This window comes from Rhynchophorus ferrugineus, unplaced genomic scaffold, assembly GCF_030347505.1.
Source record: "Rhynchophorus ferrugineus isolate W39M unplaced genomic scaffold, kcgeb_rfMv2 rfM2, whole genome shotgun sequence".
Lineage (NCBI taxonomy): Eukaryota > Metazoa > Arthropoda > Insecta > Coleoptera > Curculionidae > Rhynchophorus > Rhynchophorus ferrugineus.
The window spans coordinates 51,378,128-51,403,250 of NW_027472581.1; the positions used below are offsets into that span (position 1 = coordinate 51,378,128).

The 25,123-nt window shown below is 33.4% G+C and overlaps 2 protein-coding genes across 3 annotated transcripts in view; both read left to right on the forward strand.

Moving 5' to 3' along the window:
- LOC143191165 (procathepsin L) overlaps positions 1–2,256 on the forward strand; it is a 50,170-nt gene extending 47,914 nt beyond the window's left edge. Inside the window, exon 5 of the mRNA XM_076395973.1 lies at positions 1,748–2,256. Within this exon, the coding sequence (XP_076252088.1) occupies positions 1,748–2,079 (332 nt within the window). The 3' untranslated portion in view covers positions 2,080–2,256. The remainder of the gene's footprint in view (positions 1–1,747) is intronic.
- A 5,762-nt stretch (positions 2,257–8,018) lies between these two features.
- On the forward strand, positions 8,019–22,326 carry LOC143191167 (digestive cysteine proteinase 2). Of its 2 annotated transcripts, XM_076395977.1 has the most exons (5): positions 8,019–8,119; positions 8,768–8,910; positions 8,961–9,293; positions 16,585–16,822; positions 20,951–22,326. In XM_076395977.1, the coding sequence occupies exons 2-5, from the start codon at positions 8,770–8,772 to the stop codon at positions 21,265–21,267; spliced, it is 1,029 nt and encodes a 342-aa protein (XP_076252092.1). In that variant the 5' UTR covers positions 8,019–8,119; positions 8,768–8,769; the 3' UTR covers positions 21,268–22,326. The 2 variants fall into 2 exon arrangements, with proteins under 2 accessions (XP_076252092.1, XP_076252091.1); XM_076395976.1 differs by lacking the exon at positions 8,019–8,119 and having other exon boundaries at positions 8,714–8,910.
- Positions 22,327–25,123: the final 2,797 nt, after the last annotated feature.

Genomic DNA, 25,123 nt, shown 5'->3' on the forward strand with positions numbered 1-25,123 from the left:
AACTGAAATCCACAGACTAGGTTTTTTTTCAAAACTGAATGTTTCGAAACTTTGAAAGCTTATAACTAGAGAACTTTAAGCATGCTCAGTCCGGTTTTGGCAACCTTACAGCTTAAACTACGATTCTTTGACATAAACTCTACTTAATTATGTCAAGGAATACTTACTGAATGATTATTTTCTAGATAAGTATATTAATTTCGGTTAATTGAATGCATTCAAAACAGACCAGCCCTATAATCTCCCAAAATTCCTACCGATTGGGTCAGTTATGAAACGTGTGGGGTTTAAAAGCAAAAATGTTTATTAAGTTTGAAACTATTTAATTTCTAATTAAAGTATATGTATTGTATACGCAGCACTCATTATATTACCAGTCACCATACCGTTTTCATAGAATATTCAGTGCCATATTAATATATAGCGCTACTAGCGACCCGCCCCGGCTTCGCACGGGTGCAATGCTGATACTAAATTAAATACACTACAGAAAAAATATGAACGTTGTATATAAAAACATAGCGGCCCGCTCCGACTTTGCACGGGCATAAAATATATATGCCTATGTCACTCAATGAAAACATGATTAAAATCGATCCAGTATTTTTGGTTCATTCATTACTGCCCTTGGCCTGCACGCATTAAATTTGGAGTAAAACAATTCCTCTTCCCCTATACTTACTATGAAGATTTCCTGCTATCTTTGGAATATCTAAATTCATACAATTTTTATTACATTACACATTTTTAAACGCAAATTTTAAATTTGTAATATCTCCGAAAATATTTGTTTAATTTACATGCTGTAAGGAACCATATTGATCTATATTAATTGCACACTGTATTTAAGGTACTTAATTCGATAAGGATTAATGCCGTATTGCTTAAAATAGCTTCGTAAATAAGCCATTTTCTCACGTAAAAAGTAAACAATAAAAATGGTTAATGTGGGTTATCCCTAAAAGATAAACATATACCATCGCGGATTTTTTTGTAGACCTTTTTATGGTGTAAAATACTGTAGTACATTAATTTGATCTAACTCGTAGAGTTAGGCAGCGTTTTTGCTAATTGCTAAATAAGCCTAAAAAAATAGGTTAATTAAATAGTAAAAATAGTATATTATGCATGTATTATACATATAAATCTTCCTCTTGAATCACTCTATCTATTAAAAAACCGCATCAAAATCCGTTGCGTAGTTTTAAAGATTTAAGCGCACATAGGGATATAGGGACAGAAAAGGCGACTTTGTTTTATACTATGTAGTGATATAGTACATATATATGACTGATCAATTATAAGGTAATATATGACCAACTTTTAATATAAGGCAAGGATTTGGTTAACTAATAGAAATCATCGTCAACAGTGTACCTCTTGCTATAGTCTTGCTAAAGGTGAACGAAACTACGACTGCTGAACAGTTTTAGCTTTATTCAAATAATCTAGGGTGACCAATAGTAACTAACAGACACAGATTTGTCCCATAACATAATAATGGTAAGCAACATGTTGCAAGATGTGTGAAGGATGGATTTTTAACCGACAGAAATTTCTATCAAAAAATGTCGGTTAAAGCTGAAAAATAATACTACTAGGATCTAATAAATAATTTTGAGCAGCCTTATAAAAATTTAACATAAAATAATTTAAATTACTAACTTCATAACTTAGAATATATAAATATAATATAAGTTATAAAACCTTACTATTGCTATTTTATTTATACATTTCTTTGTTTTAGGTTATGTTAACATCGCTGAAGCCGACGAGAAAGGATTAGAAATAGCCGTATCCACTTTGGGCCCAGTAGCAGCCGCTATCGATGCTAGCAGAGAAGGTTTCCAATTTTATTCTGATGGCATCTACTACGATCCAGAGTGCGGAAATGGACAAGACGACGTCAACCACGCAGTGCTCATTGTCGGTTTTGGACAGGAACCCAATGGACAGAAATACTGGCTGGTAAAGAATTCTTACGGATCGCAATGGGGCATAGGTGGCTATATCAAAATGGCGAAAGACGCAAACAACCACTGTGGAATCGCCAACCAAGCGACATATCCCCTAGTTTAACAGTATTATTTTTTAAGAATTTATTTGAAATTAATGTAAAATTAAAAACGAAAATTTTTTGTGTTTCCTTTGTGCCACAAAAGCATAATTTAATATGTAGTAATTAAAAAATATTGTCATATGCTGCATAAGTTATTTTTCCTCGAATACATTTTGAATAAACAATTTTTATATGTATATGAGTCAGATATTATTCAAACCAGATTACTCTAATCGAATGTAGAACATTTATATGTTGAGCAACTGTATTTAAATACAAACATGTTAAAATTGTGTTGATTGAATTTAGTTGACAATTTGATAAATGAAATGTTATTACCGAACTAGTAACAACCACTTTTAAAACATTAAAATATATTATGCTTTTTGGTCAGCGATATTTATTGGCAAAAATGCAAATTGTCTATGTAAACAATTTAACCTAATAAATTCGATGATTTTGACATTTCCCTACATAAAGTAACAATTTTCCATTCAGTGTGTAGATACATCAATACAAATGTAATGGATATACCATTCAATCAGATGAATAGCTCTTGCAACTGGTAGCCATGTGTTCTAAAAAATGTATAGGCTTCTGTACAATTTTGCCCACAACTCTAATAAATATTGTTTGTGTCTTCTTTTAATTCACTACAAGCTGCAAGGTCTCCTGTATATTGTAACTAGTATTTAATATGGGAGAATTTCAAGAGAAAAATATTTTAGATTTAAACCTAACAACATTTTTGGTTTTACCATGTTTTGTGTATGTTGTTGTTACAGTGGATACGCAAAACAAACTGATATATAACCTATAATCTTTGTAAAAACAGAAAAATTTATATATATATATATATATATATATATATTCCATTCAAATTTTTTGTAATATACGTCATTAAGATGTTTAATGTATTGCGTGTCGCAATTTGTAAATTCGTTTCAATACATATAAACAATATTTTCCTTCTCACTTTATTCTAGGTTTAAAATAGACACAATGCTGCTTGATTAATTCGACCACGTAATGAGCCTGTCAAATTCGTACTGTTGTCAGACGTATGCAAAATTCTTGAATTCAATAGTGATAAGAGGTTATAACTCTAACCAATAAACTATTGTAGTTCCATATCTAACTGTAGTTTTTAAATGTATTATTTTACATTTTTGTTCAATTATTTTATTTAGATTAGAATTTTGTTGAATATCAAAGCCAAACTGAACTAAAACCCAGAGTTGATGCGGCAACATTGCGACGTTTTCACAAATTTAGATGACGTATGTACTATACATCATTAACACCGTCGAAAATATGGCCAAATTAGCTTTATGAAAACTTTTTTTTTATTATTACCCTTCGTGAGTCCACAATCTGCCCTATTGGCAATAAATATTTCTTCTGTCTATATTATATATACATGGCATGTAGAAAATCACTTCTTTAAGCAATCTTCTGTATAAAATATTATCTTAATTAATTAGTCTTATTCTAATGCTTATTCAAAAGTCTACATATGTCTAGTAATCAGATCAGGTGATGTTAAACGTTTTAGTCTACGCACTTCACTATCACGTCGCATATTTAGCTGATTAGCGAGTACAGTGGGATGCACTGACACTCTTTCGAAGTACTTCACACAAACACGTTGAATTACACTCGTTATAGGTTCTAGAGGAATATCGCGTTGTATCACTTTATTTGAAATATAGTACGGAGCATCAACAATGGCACGCAACACCTTATTTTGGAACCGTTGAATGATGGATATCTTAGATTTGCTAGCGGTACCCCATAGTTGAATTCCATATGTCCAAATGGGCTTGAGTATAGACTCATACAGCAATACCTTGTTATCTAATGATAACTTGGATTTGCGCCCAATGAGCCAATCCATTTGATATAATTTTAGTCCCAGTTGTTTCCGTTTAGAGAGTATGTGCTTCTTCCAGATTAGGCGTCGATCTAAATGCATACCAAGATATTTAATATGCTCTGCTTGGGGGAGTTGACGATGATTGATATTCACTGGTGGACATGTTCTTCTACGCAGGGTAAACGTTATATGCGTAGATTTTGATTCATTGGCTTTAATGCGCCATGTCTTCAGCCATAATTGTATTTGCTCCAGGTGGGTTTGTAGGTTTATTGATGCTGTGACTGGATCTTCATGGGATGTTAAGATTGCTGTATCGTCTGCATGTGTTGCCACAGTAGTTATTTTTGTGGTGGGCAGATCAGCCATATACAGAAGATGTCTGTCAGTGAGATACGATTTTAGTAGCTGATAGTCCGGATGAGGGAGAAGTTTCTTTAGTTTAACCTGCAAGCCCGTATGCCATACTTTGTCAAAAGCTTGAGATATGTCTAGGAAAGCAGCCGAACAATATCTTTTGGCATTAGGTCAGCGTTTATTTTGTTTACAAGTCTATGCACTTGTTCTATAGTCCCATGCTTATTGCGAAAGCCAAACTGATGTTCTGGAATAATTTTTCTTTTTTCTATTATATAGTTTAGCTTTGTTATGTATAATTTCTCAAAAACTTTCGAGATTATTGGTAATAAACTTATAGGTCGGTAGGAGGTCACATCTTCTGGTATTTTTCCTGGTTTAAGTATCATTAATATTTTAGCTAATTTCCAGATACTAGGGAAGTAATTAATTCGTAGCATAGCATTAAATATAAATCTTAATAGTTTTATAGCCTTTTCTGATAGTTCTTTTAAAATTTTGCCAGTAATTAAGTCATAACCAGGAGCTTTTTTAATATTAATCTCTCTCATTATTGTATGTTTAACTTTTTTGACCGTTAATTTCTCGTGCGGTAAATCCATTTGAAATGGCGAATCTAGAAAGCTAGTAATTTTATTTTCGTCTAGTCGTTCTAGTCGTTTAAAAACATTTTTTAAGTATTTTGAGAAAATGTCGGCCTTCTCTTTATTGCTTCTCGCCCAATTATTTTCGCTGGTTTTAATAGGTGGGTTATGCTGCTGGGATCTCCTAAGCTTCTTTATTGCTTTCCACAACGAATAGTCTGTAACCTCAGTTGATGTCAAGTTTTCTAGGTATTCTTGAATGCCTTGGTTTTGTTCAATTTGGATTAGATCTCTCAGCTCTTTTATTGCCCTATTAAATTTTCTTTTATTCTCTTCAGTCCTTTGCTGTTGCCAATTTCGTCGTAACTTTCTTTTTCTGCTATCTTTTTCTGTATTGTACATGACATATGTGTATTTTTTCTTGGAAATGTTTCACTGTTGGGAGTCGCAGAATATGCTGCCTCCTGTATATTTTTTGTAAGATATATTGCTGCTATTTCTATATCCATTTCAGTTTGTAACGGTAAGTTTAGAGAGATATTTTGGTCTAAGTTTTCTCTAAATGAGGACCAGTTAGTTCTATTATTGCACAGAGAAGGGGGTTTATCTTTGATGCTAATTTTTGAAGAAATTGTTACTATTATTGGTGAATGATCAGAAGACAGGTCGAAACATATTTTGCCTGACACTTTTTTGGATCAATATTTTTTGTAATACAGAAATCTATTGTATGAGGTTTTTTATTTCTGTCTGAAGGCCAATATGTTGGTTCACCAGTAGAGATATGTTGTAAATTATCTATCCTTATGGCTTTTAGTAGTTCTCTACCTTTTGAGGTTATTATTCTTGAACCTCACATTAAATGTTTTGCATTATAATCTCCTCCAACTATAAATCTATTACCTAGCGTACTGAAGAATTCTTGAAATTGTTCTGCCTTGTTGTTATGTTTGAGTGGGCAATAAATCGCAGAAATTGTTAATAGTCCATGGGCTTCCTCTATGGTTATACTGGTGGCTTGCAGGTAGTCTTTGCGGAATTTTTCTTTTTCGAAATGCTTTATATCATCTCGAATTATTATGGCTGTACCTCCATGTGCTTTATCATCAGGGTGATTTGTATGATAAAGCTTATATTTAGGAATTTTCAAATAATGTTTGTCCGTAAAGTGTGTTTCGGAAACCATCATAACGTCAATATTTTGTTCAATTACGAACATTTTTAGTTCCCTGGCGTGTTGTTGGAGCCCATTGGCATTCCAGACGGCGATTTTTTAGCTATTGGTTTCAGGCATTAGGCAAGTTTGCTGACGACGGTTGTGAGTAGACCAAGCATCGTACTCATTTGATCCATTAGTTTGGCCATCATATTTTCTAATCTTGAGATGTTGCTAGTTTCATGGTTGAGATGTCGTCTCTCGATTTTGTGCTGAACCATTTTCAACCATTTGGGCATAAGTTATGTCTGGTTGGCTTGTTCTGGTTGGTAGTGGTAGATTGGTAGTAGTGGATTGTTTTTATTGATGCCTTTTTTCCCTTAAGGCAGGATAGAGTTTCTGTTGTAGTTGCTTGTGTACTGCGCAACCCTTGTAGTTCGCTGGATGATTTCCGTTACAGTTAACACATTTCACTTTTTCATCGCAAACTTTACGAGTGCAATCTCCTGTTTTATGTTCTCCTGCATATTTTACGCATCTATATGATTTGTGACAGTAAGTCTTTGTGTGCCCGTGCGCTTGACACCTTGTGCAGTGTGGTATAATTCTTGTGGTGGTTCGCATTTAATAATATTATTTTCCAATTTGGTGATTTCATACACCGCCTTATTATTTCTATTAGGTTTTATATCTATATAAAACATAGGCAGAGGTTTTTTTGTCGAGTGATGTCGTATATTGTGAATATTTACGACCTCGTGACCTTTTTCAGCTAGTGCTACCTTGATGGTGTTAAAGTCCGTCCCGTGATGTAATCCTTTTAACACGAATTTAAATGTTCTCTCGGATTTTGGCCTTAATGTATGGTATTGGGTGTTTCTTTCATCTAATTATTTTACAAGAACTTTAAAGTGATCCGCTTCGAACAATTGGATTTTAATTGTTTCATAGCTCACTGTTTTAATTTTGTAGTTCGTAGTAATGGTTTTCAATAGGTCATGGGTGATTTTTATTATTCCTACCTTATAGACTGTTATTGGTGGTGGTTCAGGAACAACTTTTTCAGGGCTTGGTTGTATGTTCTCTTCAATACCTTCCGACAGGTTGCTAAAACTGTTTTTTGTCTCTATCGGTTTCTGTAACCAATAGTCACTGATTCTTGTTTGTTTCCTCGCGATTTCTTCTTCTGGACTTCTCAATCGTTTTTTGTTAATGACTGTAGTCCATTCTGATGGTGGAGTTTGCGTTATTGCTATTTGTTCTAATCTTATATCAAAGTGTGCAGGTGATTTGGTTGAATCGCTATGGTTTGCCATTTTTAGATTTTTAATATTTTATTTAATTTACTTCCAGAGGATAAAAAATAAAATAAATACATTGTTTATTTCACGCACTTCATTTTTCACTTACGTTATTTTAGCACTAGTTTTTTACCAAAAATACTATAAATGAATTTCAAAAGGACTGTTGTAAAATAAGATGAAACAATTTTAAAACACTAATAAAAATGAGATGCAGTCCTTTTGTCTGGTCACGTAAACACGTATTTACTACACTTTAGGTCCACCGAGAGACGGATAGCCGCATCTGTTGTGCGTTTTTAACACTCAATTAAATAACCGTAATAAAATACTGGTTTTTTTTAAAGAAAGGTATCTTTTTATAGCTTGGACCGTATTGAAAATATGTCTTCACCCTACGAAGGTTGGAACTCTTATGAAAACTTAAGATCTTTATTAAATTCGGAGCATTTTTCTTTCTCATTTTACCAATTAGCATTACTATAGTTAAAAAGAGACATAATGAAGTCTGATGCTTCGGAACATTTAACCAAATCGTTCTATAAGATTCAACTTGTGTTGGTACTGGTCAACACCATTGTCATATGTAAACATTATAAAACAACTCTAACCTACAAACTGTTGTGTCTGTTTAATTAATTGTAGTTTAAGTACTTCAATAAATATGCATTAGATGTACTATACTGTAAAATCAATTATATTTTATAACGTTATTATTATATTATTAACAAGTTATGCAATCTTTTTCTTATTCTCTTTGATATTTAGGTACCTACTATTCTTATGGTAAATAGCCAATAACACATACTTAAAAAACGTGCATTTCTCAATATAGACGTTAGATAATTACTGATAGGTGTATTTGTTTGACTATAGAATTAATTTTCATTATAAATGGAGGCTATGTGAAAATTTATATTATAGGTGCATCATTTTTTTAAAAATTTTAAATTACCAGAGCTGTATTATTAATACAATATTGTGCGATATAATATCACTTAATAATGAAATAACATTTTAGAAACAAAATTAATTGCTATGTGAATATTTAGTTGCCTATCATTAACTTAACTAAAATGCATATTTGATCAAAATAGAGTGGTTTTAAACTTTACCTAATGGTACAATTCATTTAAACTATTTCACAATACTATGTTTAAATTTATAGCACTAGCAATTTAAATTGAGGTTTTTCTAATTTTTACATAATAGATTACAATAAAAATCGTTATTCTTTTATTGATGATTGGCATTGAATCTGCTCGATAATTTCTAGGGGATTTCCATGACACATACAAATTAATAATCGAAAAAATATTTAATAATAGTTGATATAACGGATTGGAAGCGTAATTCCGGTATAAATATGAATACATAACTTATTAATAATCTGCATATATTTAACACTATTTGTTGACAAGTAACATTTTTTAGTTATGGCACGAACTGTAATACGGGCAGTTATGTTGTTTGCTGTATTGAACAATAGTTCAGTATATACTCAATTGTTTCCACCTAATCCAATAAATTTGGACTTGAACCCTATAACTATAGCACAGCAATGGATGAAATTTAAGGTAATTATTTAGATCAATTTACGTTATCAAATTAATAATCTTTATTTAAGAGAGAAAATGGCAAAATGTACAATGATCTTGAAGAGAAACTTAGATTTGATATATTTACCGAGAATATTAAAAAAATAGTGATGCATAATCAGAAATACTTTAACGGTCTAATTCACTATCACATCGGTATCAATCAATTTTCGGACCTGACCAAAAATGAGTTTGTAAAGAATATTTTAAAATTAAATACACCAAGTGGTCACTCATACAGAAATAAAAGATCCGCCAGACAAAAGAGACAAGCATTACCGGAAATAGATTGGCGACAAAGAGGTGCAGTGACCGAAGTAAAAAACCAAAAATCTTGCGGTTCTTGTTGGAGCTTCAGTGCAGTAAGTATAACTACATTATTAAATAATATATATAACTATATAATATAATATTAAATATTAATTTTTTTATTGTCTTGGATAATGCATTATTTAATATTCAATCTAAATCTATTGCACCTACTGTATAATTAAAATAAAAATCGAGAAGACTGTCGAAATTCGCTTCCATGACTGTGACATAGCAGTCGCACAATATAAACTGTGTCAAGTTCAAGAAAATCCCTTTCGAAATGTAATATCATATATTGTTTATATATATATATATATATATATATATATATATATATATATATATATATATATATATATATTAAAGTCTCCTTTTACCAACCATGAGTTTATCTGGATTGAGCCTAAAGTTTAACGTGGGCTCCGAACCACGGTCCTCAGCATTAAGCCTACCGACTGGCGAGTGACCAAATTTAGAAATCATCCCAGAAGACGTCCGGTCTTACCCAGCCTGGTTACTGGCGTGACTGCCAGGATCATTTTCCTTGTCGGATTTTACACTCTTGTCTAGAACATTCACAAATTTTAAACAATCACAAATATAAATTTACGACCATGCCCCATCATATATTGTTGCAACATGTTGATAATCAAGCGTTGTAATGCTCTTGCGCTACAATTAAAAATGCTTCTATAAAATAATTAAAATATGACAAAAATTTAAGGTGTACTCAGAGAATAGAAACGGAAAATAAGAAAAATTAAAACGTTCTTTGTCTTAATATTTCACTATATTATTTTATTTAATCGCTATATTTCCACTAACTTTACTTCACTTAATGTTGCTAAGTTGGATGCTTAATTCTAATTTATTAAAACATATTATTTGGATGAAAAGTCTAAAAAATAGTATGTCAATTAGTAAGTGACTTTGCGTCTTATACCCTGATCTTTTCGGCAACAGTCCGTCGCCTATTATTAAATTGATAGAATGGAATACTTTTCGATTATAGCAACTTGTAGCGGATCAGACCTTGTTAATCGGTGTTTATTGTTATACTGATGTTTTGAATTTTCAAATTTAATTCAGTTTGCTAAGGTAGATTTAGTACCTAAGTAGCGGTAGCCACTTTCGTTTTGGATTATGTTATGCAAAAATGATTCAATCTTCGATTAATTAATTCCTAACTTATTAATAGGGTATTTATACTTTTATTTTGGAATATTCACTAACGCTTACAATTTTTTGAAAACAGATGGATTTTCTGGCCTTTAAACCATTAACATCAAAGCTACCTACCTTACTAATCTAAAGTCGATATTTCATCCCTGAGTTGAGCTGGTTGCATATGCTTTCATTATTTGCTAAATTATAAAAACTATATAAGCTAAGACATTTATTGAAAAAAAAAACAAATATATATATATATATATATAAATTAAAATGTTTCTCATCATTTTTTACAATTGAACGAAAGAACTATGTATTACGAATCATTGACGATTCGGGACGGGACGGAATTAATACACCCCTTATGGCCTTGGAACAAAAGAGAAACTTTATTTTTATCCCCGGTAATTTATACCCACACGATACAAGTCAGAGCGCCCTCTACTAACTCTTCTTCCTCTTTTCTATGCTGGCTCTTGTATCGAGACAAGTCATATATTTAACACTCCCCTTCAATTTAAATGTATTATATAACTTAACCTAATTAAGATTGTAAACAAACATTACAAAAGTACATTTAAATTGCTAGAACAAAACTATTACATTCTACATACAAATTTGTTCAAACTTAGAACTATTTTATTTCTACATTGCGAGAATTTTAACTTTAATTAATAATTTAACCAAATGAATCTACACAATTATGTGATAAACAAACGTAACAGTCAGTTTTCTACTTAAACACAGTTCTCTCTTTGAACAATCATAGAAATAGTCGCCACAACACTGTCCAGTTTAATATCGATTTTATAGTTTGTTCTTGGAATGCCCAACATACACATGTATTTCTCTTCAAATGAGTTTCTTCCATGCCTCCGGGATGCTTTTATCAAATAGTATGAATCCATTAAAACTTCCTAGTTGATTACCATACCAGTCTTCATAACTTGCTCCTTCAAGTCCACTTCCGCTTTACATTAGTCCATGGTCTTCTGGCATCACTGAGGTATCTTAACAAATTGGTCACCACCGCAGTCTTCTTAACTTGTTCCTTCAAGTCCACTTCTCCCTTACATTAGCCCATGGTCTTCTGGTATCACTGAGGTATCATAACTAATTGGTCACTACTATTTCCATTTTCTGCTTTTAATATTGTACTCAATTTTTGTTTTCTCCAGTTTTCTAACTTTATCACCTTCACTTATTACCTTCAACTCAAATCATTCACTAACATTATTCTGCTTTATCAGCTTTCTTCTGTTCTTCTATCTATATCTCTATATTCCAAATCAATTATTAATGGGTGTTCACTTTTGTTTCTTCTTTTCTTTTAACATTCTTCACAGTTCCCTTTGTTTCATTCTTCTTGTCATCTAGCCCAGAATCATCATTATCAAATCCTAATATGTTTGTCATTTCCATTACTATCACAATCATTGTCATTCCATTTCCAACTCAGAATCTTTTTAATATAACCCAGAACTGTCTAAGTGCTGCTCGTCTTTATCATATCTTAAATAATTTTGCTTAGGGCTTTCTTCTTCATCTTCGGATAAAGCTTCAGCTATTGGTGTCTTTTCTGTTGACATAAGGAGACAATAGGCGACATATACCTCATAGTCGTCTAATTTCCTTGGTCTCGAAATTTTTCTTTCTGAATTAGTTTCCTCCAATTTATGCAAGATAGGTTCTTTTTCATCGGGTTCATCATGACTGTCTGTTGTCTGCTCTTTAATGCTTTCTTCATCATCACTCAAATTCTCATTTTCTTCCTCTTGCAAAGCTTCTTGCGTCGGTTTACTCACAGATTCTTCTTTGGAATTTTCTATGCACGTCTTATATAATATACTTTCATCAAACCTTGCGTCTCGCGACTTCATGACTCTTTGTTTATCAGGTAGCCACAATCTGTGTCCTCCTCCTGTATAGCCCACCATCACGGCTTTTCCTGCTCTTGGGTCTAGTTTGTTACCTGCATGTCCTAATCGTCTGTGCCACACATCTTCTATGATGTTGCATACTTCATTTTCATTTTCCACAAGATCTGTTTTCAGTGTATATAATCCATTTTCCTTTTCACATTTAAGAGAGAAATCTCTTCCAATTATGGTTGTTTTCTCGTTTTCAATTATAATTTTATATCTTTTGACGTCATTTTAGATGCTGATAGTAAGTTGTATTTTAAATTGGGCACTATTAACGCTTCTATTGATACAGTTTGCCTTGGAATTTCACCTTCAGCACTCCAGATTTATTGGTTCTTAAGATTTGCCCATTGGCCAAGTGTACTAACACGTCGTTTGGCAATGGCGTTACCTTAATCATGTGTTTTTCTAATGAACCTTCCACAAAATGATTACTTGCTCCTGAATCCAATACAAATGATATTTTGTTAGTCGCCTCGTTGATCAGATGTGCTAAATACAGCTGTACTTCTTCTACAGTATTTGCTCTGCCTGTTGTAGGCTTTTGATAGTGTTGGCCTCTGCCTCTTCTTGAGTATCCTCTTCCACGAAAGTTGTACTCTTTTTGATATCTTTTCGGACAATTCCGTCGTATGTGATCTTCACTACCACATAAATGGCACTTCCTGGTACCTGCTTTTAATCCTGTTTCTTCAGTGTTTCTCTCGTTTGCTTTTAATTTAAGCTCTTCATCTAATAAGCGTGCCTTCACAAAGTCTAGTTTTACATTCTCCACGGTTTCTAATGCTGTAACTACAGTATCATACATACTTGGTAGAGACAACAGTAAGTGGCACACTTTGTCGTTTTCATTTAACTCAGATCCACTTTCTTTCAAGTCTCTAATGATTGTATCAAATGTTAAATAGTGGTCTTCCAGTTTCTCATTTACATTTGTCTTTAGTTTAATAAGTTCTCTCCATAGAGACAGTTTAGTTAGTGAACTTGTTCGAACGAATACTCTCTCAGCGCTTCCATTTGGTCCTTTGCATTTGTGCAATCTTTTATTATATTTAAATGTTTGTCTGAAACTCCTTGCACTATTATGGATTTTGCCTTACAATCCTCTTTGATCCACTTCTCCATCTCCGATGTGGTAGCTTTTGTACTCGGTTTACTTTTTAGTACGGCATCAATGCAGTTTTCCCTTCTTAATATTGTTTGTATTCTAAATTCCCAGTTGTTGAAGTTATTAGCTTCTAGAATACGTATTGTAACATAACCTGCCGCCATTTTCTTAATCTTGTATTTGATAGTATATAATTATATATACGATACCACGCTAGTTATGATTAGTTTGTGACACTTCTTTCGTGGTGCTTCACTATACTTTTCCTTCGTGTATATATAGATATATACTATACAGAACTAAAAACTTTTCCTAATTCCCCTGCACTCTCCGTCGTTACCCTACTACTTCTCATTTACACCGAGAATTCTGGGCCCATAACCTATTACGAATCACTGACGATTCGGGATGGGACGGAATTAATACACCACTTATGGCCTTGGAACAAAAGAGAAACTTAATTTTTTTCCCCGGTAATTTATACCCACACGATACAAGTCAGAGCGCCCTCTAGTAACTCTTCTTCTTCTTTTCTATGCTGGCTCTTGTATCGAGACAAGTCATATATTTAACACTATGTTGGTTAAACAGCACTACACACACACTCACACTTAAGACAGCAAGATTTACCGGTCATGAATACTTCGTCATTAATACATTGACTTTGAATTTCTCGAGAACGTTCTTTGTCATTGACCCTACTTTTAAAACAATGAAACAAAAACCGGCAAACGGTGCAACATAGCCATCAACTCTTATGGAGTATTGAAAGGTTGGATGTGCTTCGGCAGCAGCTTTCTTCAAATCTTAATAAAAACAGTTAATGACGAAAATGTAATTTTGAGTGTTCCTTAATTAACTCTTAGACATGCACCGAATATCTCAATATTACTAAATAAAAACTGTTATTTTATGTAAGGAAACATGAAGCCTCATTACATTAACCAATTATCAACAGACACCGAGAACCAGAGCGCATTTAATATTATTTCTAGAACTTTATACTGATTTTTTAATAGTAATTTATTGCATTGTTACTAGTCGTTGCCGACTAACCTAAAATTTATCTTTACATTAACTTAAATCTAGGTATATATCTACGAGGACCCATCGGCCCTAGCTTAGTCTTTGGTGTAATAATGTTTATGTATTAACATTGCTGTGTTTCTATTAAATGCACGTCACTACAATACACTGCACAAGATACACAAGAGACTTGATTCTTTTTAGCCTGTGTCTTGTTCTAGTGTTTTCTAAGAGTTGTAATACTTCGATATTTATATTATAATCTCTTCTCATTTCTACTCACGAATCTCTTAATTTCCTGAGTGACAATCGGTATATGAAGGTCTTGGTGTAAGTAATCAGTTCTGCAGTACTTGGGTGCACCTACAATATTTCATAAATATATAATCGGTTTTATTATTTTCAATATGATATCTTTTTCATGTATCTTAGATATTTTTGGTAGCAGTGAGTTAGGTCTATAGGTTTTTATTTCATTTGATGATTTCCCAGATTTTGAGATGATAAGCCATCTTCTAAGCGGCTAAGACATCTTTTGGTCAAAATTTTGCATTGATAAAATTGGTGAGTTTTATTATTCCCTTTCCTGGTAGTTTTTGCAAACAGTTGTCCTGTTGTTAAATAATAGTCTTCCTTTGATTAGTGTCAACTTTGGATACTTCTTTCGGCGTGACTCTAAAATATTCAAATTCTATGTCAGGCAAATTATACTCAATATCACATTCGTTTGGTTGGACGGGTTTTCTAGATGGCCAGTAAATGCTTCTGCTTTTTATATTTTATTATGATGATAATTAAATATGGTATAGAATGATATTTTGAACTTTATTAATGGCTGTACGAAATAGTTTCATGCGTTTTCAAAAGATGGCTTTAACTATTATGGGCATGGTCACATAACAGCTAATTTCGGTGGTTTCCGGAAGATTCCTCTGTTCTGTTTATCTGTTAAAAAAAATTAAAAAGTTCATAGTAACAATACTCCAACTGAATAACCAATCATATAGGGAATAGTTTCGACGTATCAAGAATAGTAATTATTATGTTGAAGAGAAGCCTCGTTCTGTACATCCAAACAATTCTAAAGGCAAATACATAGAGACTTTGGTCCATAAAGATCCGGTTAGGCGTGCAAAATCATTGACAATTACGTAACAAGCAGTTATTAGTGATTGAAATCCGTAGGAATAAATCGCAAACAAGGCAACCTCTAATAGCGAGATGTTATAAAGTGGTTTTGCACAAAGTAGTAACTGATTAATTAGACTCATCATGTCCACGTTAAGATCAGCACACAAAACAAACTCTCATGGTTGAAATGTCATGCTGTGTGTCCTGTTGGAACAAAATATTGTTGTATGCAACTGATTTATTTCGGAATGCATTACGAAAAAAAAAACAGCTAAAATACGAGTGAAAACATAAGAAAAGTTATGCTTTAGCAAAACTAGTGAAATATTACTTGGAAAATTTCGTTTGAGATGATTTGGTACGATTACTGGTTTTTTAAGCCATGCTGTACCACTTGGCAGCTCACTTTTCTCCTTAAGACGAAATAATTTGTAACATTGGTTCTGAACGGTGGAAAAAATGATGTACGATGCTTTAAATTTATTCATTAATGTTCATTCATTCTGTTCTGATATAACAAATAAAGGCATATTTGACCACAATAAAACATACCGAATGAATTTATAGTTCCAATATTTGTACGGTATTGTTATATTTTATCACAGACAACTTACTGTATTTATCAGCCATTGATAGCGTATTTCTAACCACATTATATTCCACACTGTACTTATCAGCAATTCCGGAAACACGTGAGTGGCAAATTAAATAGTATTGGAATTAATTCCAATAGTGTTAAATGGAATATTGTTCCATTGTTTAGAAACATTACACTATAAACTACCAAATCAATGACACTACCATTTTCTATCTTCCATCGATTGATAGCACTCGACAATTTGAGTTTCACTTCGGAAAAACGATGCGTTGGGAACTTATTCTTATTACTATTTAATTACGTAAGAAATATAAAACAATATATGTAATACATTTTAGAAAATTCATCATAATTTTGCGTTAATTCTATAACTTTAATTCCAGATAGGTTCATTGGAGAGTCAGTTCTTTTTAAAAACAGGCCATTTAGTGTCACTTAGTGAACAAAACTTAATGGATTGTGCTGTAGACCAAACAAACAGAGCTTGTTCAGGAGGATGGATGTCCAATGCATATGACTATCTCAAAAATCATTGGGTGACCTCTGAAAATATTTATCCCTACCGTGGACAACAACAAGAATGTCAACTTCTGAGTAATTCCTATCAAGTATCCATTAAAGGTAAGATTATTAGAATAACACTATTGTTAACAATTAACAATTTCGTATTACCTGACATTAACGGCAAAATTATACAAAATGAAGGAATATTGTGTGTAACGTGTTGGCGAATACAATCGATATAAAACTAAAGTGTCTTTTATAAGCTACTAAGAGATCTAAACCAAAAACTAAAACTAGAAAAAGAAGACCATTGAAATGGTGTGTCACTATTTGGAAGTTGTATCGAAACGTAAAAATCGCATATTGTACCAGCTACTTGGAACAGCCAATAATTGACATTCCAGACACTTTGTTTCCTGATGACGAGCCAACAATGGACAAAATGCAAATGAAAATAAAACCATCAAAATGTCTACTGAAATAAAACTACTGAAATCGACCAATTGACGATATAACTTATCAAGGGCGGTGGGGAACATTGTTGTTGATACAGCTATGGTGATGAACGGGAGTAGCATCAACATGGAAGAAAGTAATAATTGTTCCTATACATATAGTAAAGTCTATCAATTGTCGGGAAGATGTTTATGAAGATTATCAATGGCCGTTGGGTCTATTGAAAGCCTTTTAACAATATGATTACGGCCTATTAAAAATAATCGAAGACCGGATTCAGAAGACCTAACCGCTCTCATCAAGTTCTATCTATCGGACAGATCTTTCCGGGCCAAGGTCAGAAAAACACTTTCCAGTCGAAAACAAATCGACGCTGGCGTACCTCGAGGTTATCCGCCGGCCCAGCTTTATTTAATACCTTTATTTCAGACCTACTGAGAAAAAAGCACATTGACGTCACATTTTACGCTGACGACATTGCTCTCTTCGCGGCCTCCAGGCTCGAGGTTACCATTCAAGAACATTTACAGAAACAGCTCGATTATGCGGTCAAGTGGTTCAAATTCTAGAAGTTGCAAATCAACCCCCTGAAAACCAAGGCCATCATCCTTTATAAGAAGCGTTACGTAATGCGTGCCTCGCAACTTAAGATCGACACTACAACAATCCCACGGATGGATAACGTCACATATCTAGGTCTACACTTCGACCGAGGGTTCGGTTGGCATTCCCAAATCCAGAAAGCAATCCAGAAAAGTGTCTATTTGCTATCTTCTCTGATCTGCCCTTCTAGCAGACTTCCCATCTCCTTCAAATACCTATTTTACAAGATGTTAATTCGGTCCGTACTGCTCTACGGTAGACATTAGCTACTTCTTTTGTTTTGTTTGTTAAGTTCTTCTGAAAGCGCGCTTGTTCGCGAGATGGCCGACATACTGGGAACTTAGCACCTCCTCACCGCTAACCTCCATTTTCCAGGCTAAAAGACCTGATTTATCGTTGCAATAATTTTGTAATTTTGTAATAAGTTGCAATAACGGCTGTACTGTAGCGGGTGCCATATCCCCAAATTTAATGTAGTATCAGTAGCGACCCACAGGTGTTGACAATGAAGATATTTCGGTTTAGTGTATTAGTAAGTCCAAAGACACTCCCATATAACCCGGTCCAACTTGTCACTCCAGGGCTAATCTCCGCGATCAGGTATGCTACATGCATTCCACCGCCTGGTTTTAAGCCAGAACAAAAAAAAATTACCAGATTAGACTCAATAACGTAAAAGCTAAATTATTCGCGCAATATTTAACTAATGTATTTCAACCGAACTATATACAATCCGCAGTGGATGCAGCACCAGTTGATCATCTCAAAATAACTATAAAGCTGGTTTCTATTTTCTTCTTTCTTTCTACGCAAGTTGACATCACCCTCAATCCTAAAAAAATCTTGGAATTGATTAGGTTTCACCTGGATTATTGAACAAACTACCACGAAAAGTAATCATCGTATTGTAATCATCATATATTTAATTCCTGTTTGAGACTGAAGTGTGTTTCAAGATTAAAAAAAAAGCTCGACAAACTGGTTGAACAAGTCGGGCGTATGTCTCCGATAACTATCATATACAATTTTTTTGAGGAACTAATAGTAGTTAAACCAATTATGAAAAAAGTAAGAGTGATTATTGAAAAGCCGTTTTAAGAAAAAAATATTGCTCCGTCTTGTCTCTCTCTTCTCTGACATCTCACAGGCCTTTGGCCAGATTTAGACAGATATAAACATTTTAAACTAATCCACAAGCAAATTTTTACCGCAGAACTATTGTCAATTGTTGGAACCTATTTCCACTACTGTGTGCTCATCAGTCCCAACAATTAAAAAAGACAGTTTTTGGAAATTTTCATTTATATCAGAAGTCAAATATCTGCCTAGGACTACGGAAAACGTATAAGTGACAATCAGCAATATCCACAAATAGACTAGAAAACAGCTTGAAATTTCCACGATCTACCTTCTCTTCTCAATAGTCAAACATGGTTATTTCTCTTTTGCACCAATCGACTTCACGGCTCGTAAAGAAGTTATTTACAAAAATTTTCAAATATCGAGCAATATGATATAATTGAGCATTTCGAACACGTAATAAGAGAATGATTCAAAAAACCGTTACAAAAAGAAAACAATATTTTAGGTATTATTTTCAACTATTCTTCTTTCTATTTCTTAACAATATTCTGTTTTAGCCCTATGCACTATTCTAAGCGTCTATTAATTTTTTAAATCATCTTAGAAGTACGATTTATGTGCGCCGAATAAGCGTCCATGAACATCTATTACAACTATATATTATAAATAAGCGTCACATTGAAAGTAGCCACATCCTCTGAAATTTCGAGACATTCATCCATTGTGGATATACAACCACTTTGAAAAATATTTCGTAATAATAATTATAAAAAATAAACAAAACGATATTACTTCAATTGATAATAAAAAGAAAATCATGTGATGAACTCTGATATTTATTTAGTGAATCATATTTACTAGAAATAATACATTATACGACCACATCTTCTTGGATTTTCTAATATCTTGTTGAACAACTTTCGCAAATTACATGTTTTTATTAGTTGCTGTGAATTATCGGTGTAGAGAAATCTTAAATTCGGTTTTTTTATATTTCCTAACATAAAACAACAGTTTTCGACTTAGTATTAGTATTATAGAGTTATAGACTGACTATACAGACGATATTAATAAAACGCTCAAAATTGCACTTTCAATATTCATAACATTTATTGTTTCATTCAAAGTAATTTATTATGAGTTCGAGTAATTTATTTCATCATATTCTAATTATCGGTTTTGCTTTCAAAGTTTTAAAAATGATAAATGATTAGTGATTTTAATGTTAATCAAAATAAAAATACTTGGGGGACCAAAAATATTTGAGGACAATGAATTGAAAGTCTTATTGGCCGAAAACTTAGCTGAAACCACCAAAAAAGACAGACAGCGTAGCAGATGAACTGTCCCCAGACGTTTACCGGCGATCTGAAAGATCCAAAATAAGGCTACTACACGAATTGACTAAAAAATACCATTTCAAACCGTTTCAACATCTCGGTTTCATTGTTTATACGGTAAAAAAGAAGAGTGTATTCTGACGGACCATGAAAAGTGGATCTATTACAACTATCCCAAGCACAAAAACTCATTTATTAGCCCGGAAGAGCCATCTTCGTCGACACCTAAGCGAAATATTAATGGCCAAAAATTCTTGCTGTGAGATCAGTAATATGTGATGTATTATGAGTAGCTAATACCGAATGAAATTGTTACTGCAAAAATCTACTGGTGTAATTTAAACAACACGGTCATACGTTGCAGGAGTTGTGAAAGATTCATTGTTGCTTGGATTGGAGATTGAGCCGCATCCAGCGTACTCACCAGGCAAAGCGTCTGATTACCATTCAGATTGATGCAGCATGACTTGGTACACAGATTCGAAATGCTGAGAAAAAGGTGCAGAAAATTATAAAACTATTTTTTATTACTATATTTATATATATTAAACTTATATTTATAATAATAATATTTATAAATATTATTATATATTAGATATAAGACATCTAATACACTAAACTGCACTGTTAATATTCTTCAAAACATTACTGACTATTATTAAAAATATTAAATTTATTTGATTCGCCACTACACTAAGTATTTCAAAGTACTGAAATAGGTAAATGGAATACAATTATTAATATATATTTTATGAACCTCTAGATTATTATACAATTCCACCAAACGAAGAGTCTCTGAAACAAGCAGTGTCGAACATCGGCCCTATATCTGGGGCAATGGACGCGTCAAATCTTCAATTTTATGCTGGTGGAGTTTTCAGGGATGACGACTGCGACACCTCCGGTTACGTAAATCACGGAATACTGGTCGTTGGCTACGGAAACGAAGCTGGAAGGGACTATTGGCTAATAAAAAACTCTTGGGGGAAAGAATGGGGAGAAGGGGGATATTTCAAATTGATCAGAAATAGAAATAATGAGTGCAATATTGCCACTTATGGCATGTACCCTATTTTATAAGAATATTCCAATACGGCTATACTTTATTTTAATTTTTTAAAAGATAAATAAACTGATTTTCCTATATTTACATTTGTTTTGAGAGATTTTTACATCATTGTTTAATCATCAGCGTCTCGGCTAAAGATTTCTTTCGGCGCTATGTTTAAATCATAATGTCTTCCTTCGCTCGCCGTCTCCGTCATAATGGCAGACATTTTGATTTGAAAGGCTTTGGGCAGCTTCGGTCGGATACCGTCGTTTTTTTTTCTAAATTACCGTAACGTATGTGACTACGGATTAGTCACAGAACAGCTCCAGAAGCTAGGTACCGATTGCAGTCACCGTAGAGTCGTCATGTCTTCGCCGAGGTACCAGAATGGCCAACGTCTCGTCGTCGAAGAAAATAAGCTACCACGTCATCGAATAATCTATCCTTCCACAGCGTCGATTACGGGAGTCCTGTCCGAAAAATAGCTTGTTTTCAACGTCGTCGATGTACCACATTCAAGTGCCAAAGCGAGATGAAGCAACGGTATCTGTAGGCCGGAAGATATTAATAGCCGTACCAGATCGCAATCGTACCAACCACAACCGTTTCGATTTATCATATGTTTCAAAGCCCTTTTCATGCAGCACATTTTGTTTGGTATATCAGTATTTTGTATTTGATTTTTTTTTCACACATTTTTGTATTTTTATTTACTTTAATAATAATTGTATGTAAAATTCTGGCACGGGAGTATTGTAGCGACCTTGAGGCATGTAGAATTTTACATAGTGGAATAACGGTCTACAAAATACCCAGAAATATAATCCCAGATGTTGAACACGGGCGGGGTGCCAGCAGCGCCAACTAGAGTCCGATAACGAATAGCTAGCAACTCCGAGACGTTTATCTAGGATGCTATTGAAGGGTATTTCCATTCATTCAGTTACCGATCATCGTTTGGTTTAGACGTGCCACCATCGACTGCCCAAGCCTCGTTTCCAGGTAACACCGCTGCCATCCGTTTTATATATTTTGTATTTTACACATTTTTATGTTTCTTACAATAAATAATGGTCACATAATGTAAATACCACTGTTTCATTTCGCTTTACCTCCATTCACCGAGCCATCAGTTTACCCTAAATTTTTAATCCTTAATATTTAATTAGAAACCCAATTATTATATTTTAATATTTATGAGGTTAAAAATTATATATTATTGCTCATTTCTAAAATTTAATGGTAATGTATATATCCCAAGATACGAGCATCTGCAATAATGCAAATTATATTATGAATTATATACTCGTACAAAGCATAAATAAATCTTAACCACATCCATGATATGGCCTCTCTTTGTGTGATGTTTTGCTATGTTCTATTTATAATAAAATAAAAATATCCGCAATAGAACGACTTAAAATCAAACTAAGTATTGCACTTTTCTGACCTGAGCAAGAGGTAAATACAAGACCGAGTTACGAGTATATAGTACCAGAAGAGTGCAACTGCTATAGTAAGCTTTGGGCAAATGTTTTGGCTGGTTCAATCATTGGGGGTGCTGAAAACGCGACATTTGATTGACTAATTCAAATTGGTCTATAGAATAGGAGAAAATATTTTGTTTTGATTAGTCCGTCAATTAACGCAACTACACTATGACGTCACATTTATTGGCCAATAGTATTCAAATTGAAACCCAACTTAATTTTTAAAGTTAATTTATAGAGTAAGGACGTGTTCGGAGAGACGGTCAGTGAAACGAAACAAAAGTGCAACATATGTGTCACAAATGCGGCGTTAAAAAAAAGTCTATCAATAACATTTTAAAGACTGGCGACAGAGTGAAAGTGCGATCGGAAAAATAGTCAGAACAGTAAAAAACAAATGTAAAATGCCATAAAACATTAAGGGTCGAAAACTCAACATCTGGACCACAAATGTAGCGTAGGATAATTTGAAACATATAAATAACAGTATTATTTCAATAATACATAAAAAAATGTCGAGAAGAACACTGCACAAAAAACAGATAAAATGGAAATATCGACATCAGGCGTATAACATATTGCATTTTTGAATCTAGAGAACACAACTAAAACCCAGGACAAACAGGAACTCTACAATGCGTGGATGAACGAAAAGTTGGCGCGGGAGAGTCTTGAAATTACATTAACCAAAATGCAAAAAGAAATAAATGCCCTCCAGCTACAACTAAATAAACAAAGCTCTGAGGGCAAGGACAAAACAATAAACCACCAAGCCAACAAAAGCAGTCCAATTGTTACATATGAAACAGATGAAGAAGCATTGCAGAAAGAAGTAGGTAACGAAGTGGATAACGGTTAAAAATAAAAAAGAAAAGCAAATAATTCCCCAGGACCTTCACCACAACAAATAAAAATAACACAAAATAATGAAGAAATTAGAATGCCCAGCCCGCCCTCAATTATCGTAAGTAATGTTACCGACTTTGACTTGCTTTACGAAACACTTAGGTCCAACTATATAGTATTCAAAGCAACGGTATTAAACAATGGATAAATAAAACTGAACGCCGAATGCCGTACAATATTCACAAAAATAATAGATTGTTTAGAGTTGCTTAAACTGCAATGGCACTCTTATGAAGACAAGCAAACCAGAGTCATCAAAGTTATAGCAAGAGGGCTTCCATCAACAGCTAAAAGTGAAAAATACTGCAATGCAAAAGATGCCAATTGCATGGGTACACACAGAAATTCTGCAGAGGAGAACCTAAATGTGTAAAATGTTCAGGTAAACATATCACCACAGAGTGTAGAAAACCCAAAGGACAACAACCCGTATAAGAGAGGAGAAATAGAGTAGCTCAAGCTAAACATCAAGAAACAATGAGTGAAATGAAACCACCGAAAAAATATAACAACGTTGATGGTGAAATGACTTATACCCAAAATATCAGTCAAAATAACCAAAGAGACAAAGGAAGATGAAGCAACCTTCAAAGAATTGCTACTTAAACTAATTGGAAAGCTGGACAGAAAACAAGAAAAAGTGAATATTTTTCCGAAAGGATTGAAAAACTAGAAATGAAAAATTTTAGGCCTGTGGCCCCAAAAACCCGAAATGGCAAATAAAGATATCCGAATAGCAATTTGGAATGCCAATGGAATCCAGCAACATCACGCTACCCTAGATAATAGTAATCCTAGATATGCAAAAAATAGATATTTGGCAATATCATAAACCCATTTAACAAAAGAATCCGTTATAAAATTTAGATGATATACATTATATCATACCATACATCCAGCTAACACCGCAAGAGGAGAAAGTGCAATAATAATAAAAAGGAACATTTCCCACCATCAAGAACCCGGGCTCAGTACAGCAGAAAATCAGGTAACAGTAGTAACTATTAAATCAAGCAGATACAAGGTTACAATAGCCGCAATTTATTGTCCTTCAAGATACAATCAAAAAAAGGAAAATTATTTAAATGTCCTAAGCAACCTGGGAGAAAAATTTATAATTGGAGCTGATTTTAATGCAAAAAATACAAGATGGGGATAAAGAATAACAACAACTAAAGGCAATGAACTGCATAAAGCAGCTGCTGAACTAAGATGTAGTTACATGTCAACTGGAAAACTAACTTATTGGCTGACTTATCAAGAGAAAACCCCAGACCTGTTAGCCAGTAGTTAGAAACCCCAGAAGAAACAAATTATATAAAAGTCCAAGAAAATTTTGAGCTAAATTCAGATCATGCGCCAGTGATTTTGACGTTGAACGAAAATATAAAAAGAAAGAAACCCAACGTTAACAAAAAAGAGAACAGACTGAGAAGAATTTGCTGAAGAATTGAACAAACGAATTCAACTAAATGTACATCTCAATATA

Excerpts from the sequence above, each read along its gene's own strand:
- LOC143191167 (XM_076395977.1), top strand. The coding sequence starts at position 8,770 with ATGGCACGAACTGTAATACGGGCAGTTATGTTGTTTGCTGTATTGAAC. Across the intron at positions 8,911-8,960 it reads AGCAATGGATGAAATTTAAG|AGAGAAAATGGCAAAATGTA; the intron begins GTAATTATTTAG and ends TCTTTATTTAAG. Across the intron at positions 9,294-16,584 it reads CTTGTTGGAGCTTCAGTGCA|ATAGGTTCATTGGAGAGTCA; the intron begins GTAAGTATAACT and ends CTTTAATTCCAG.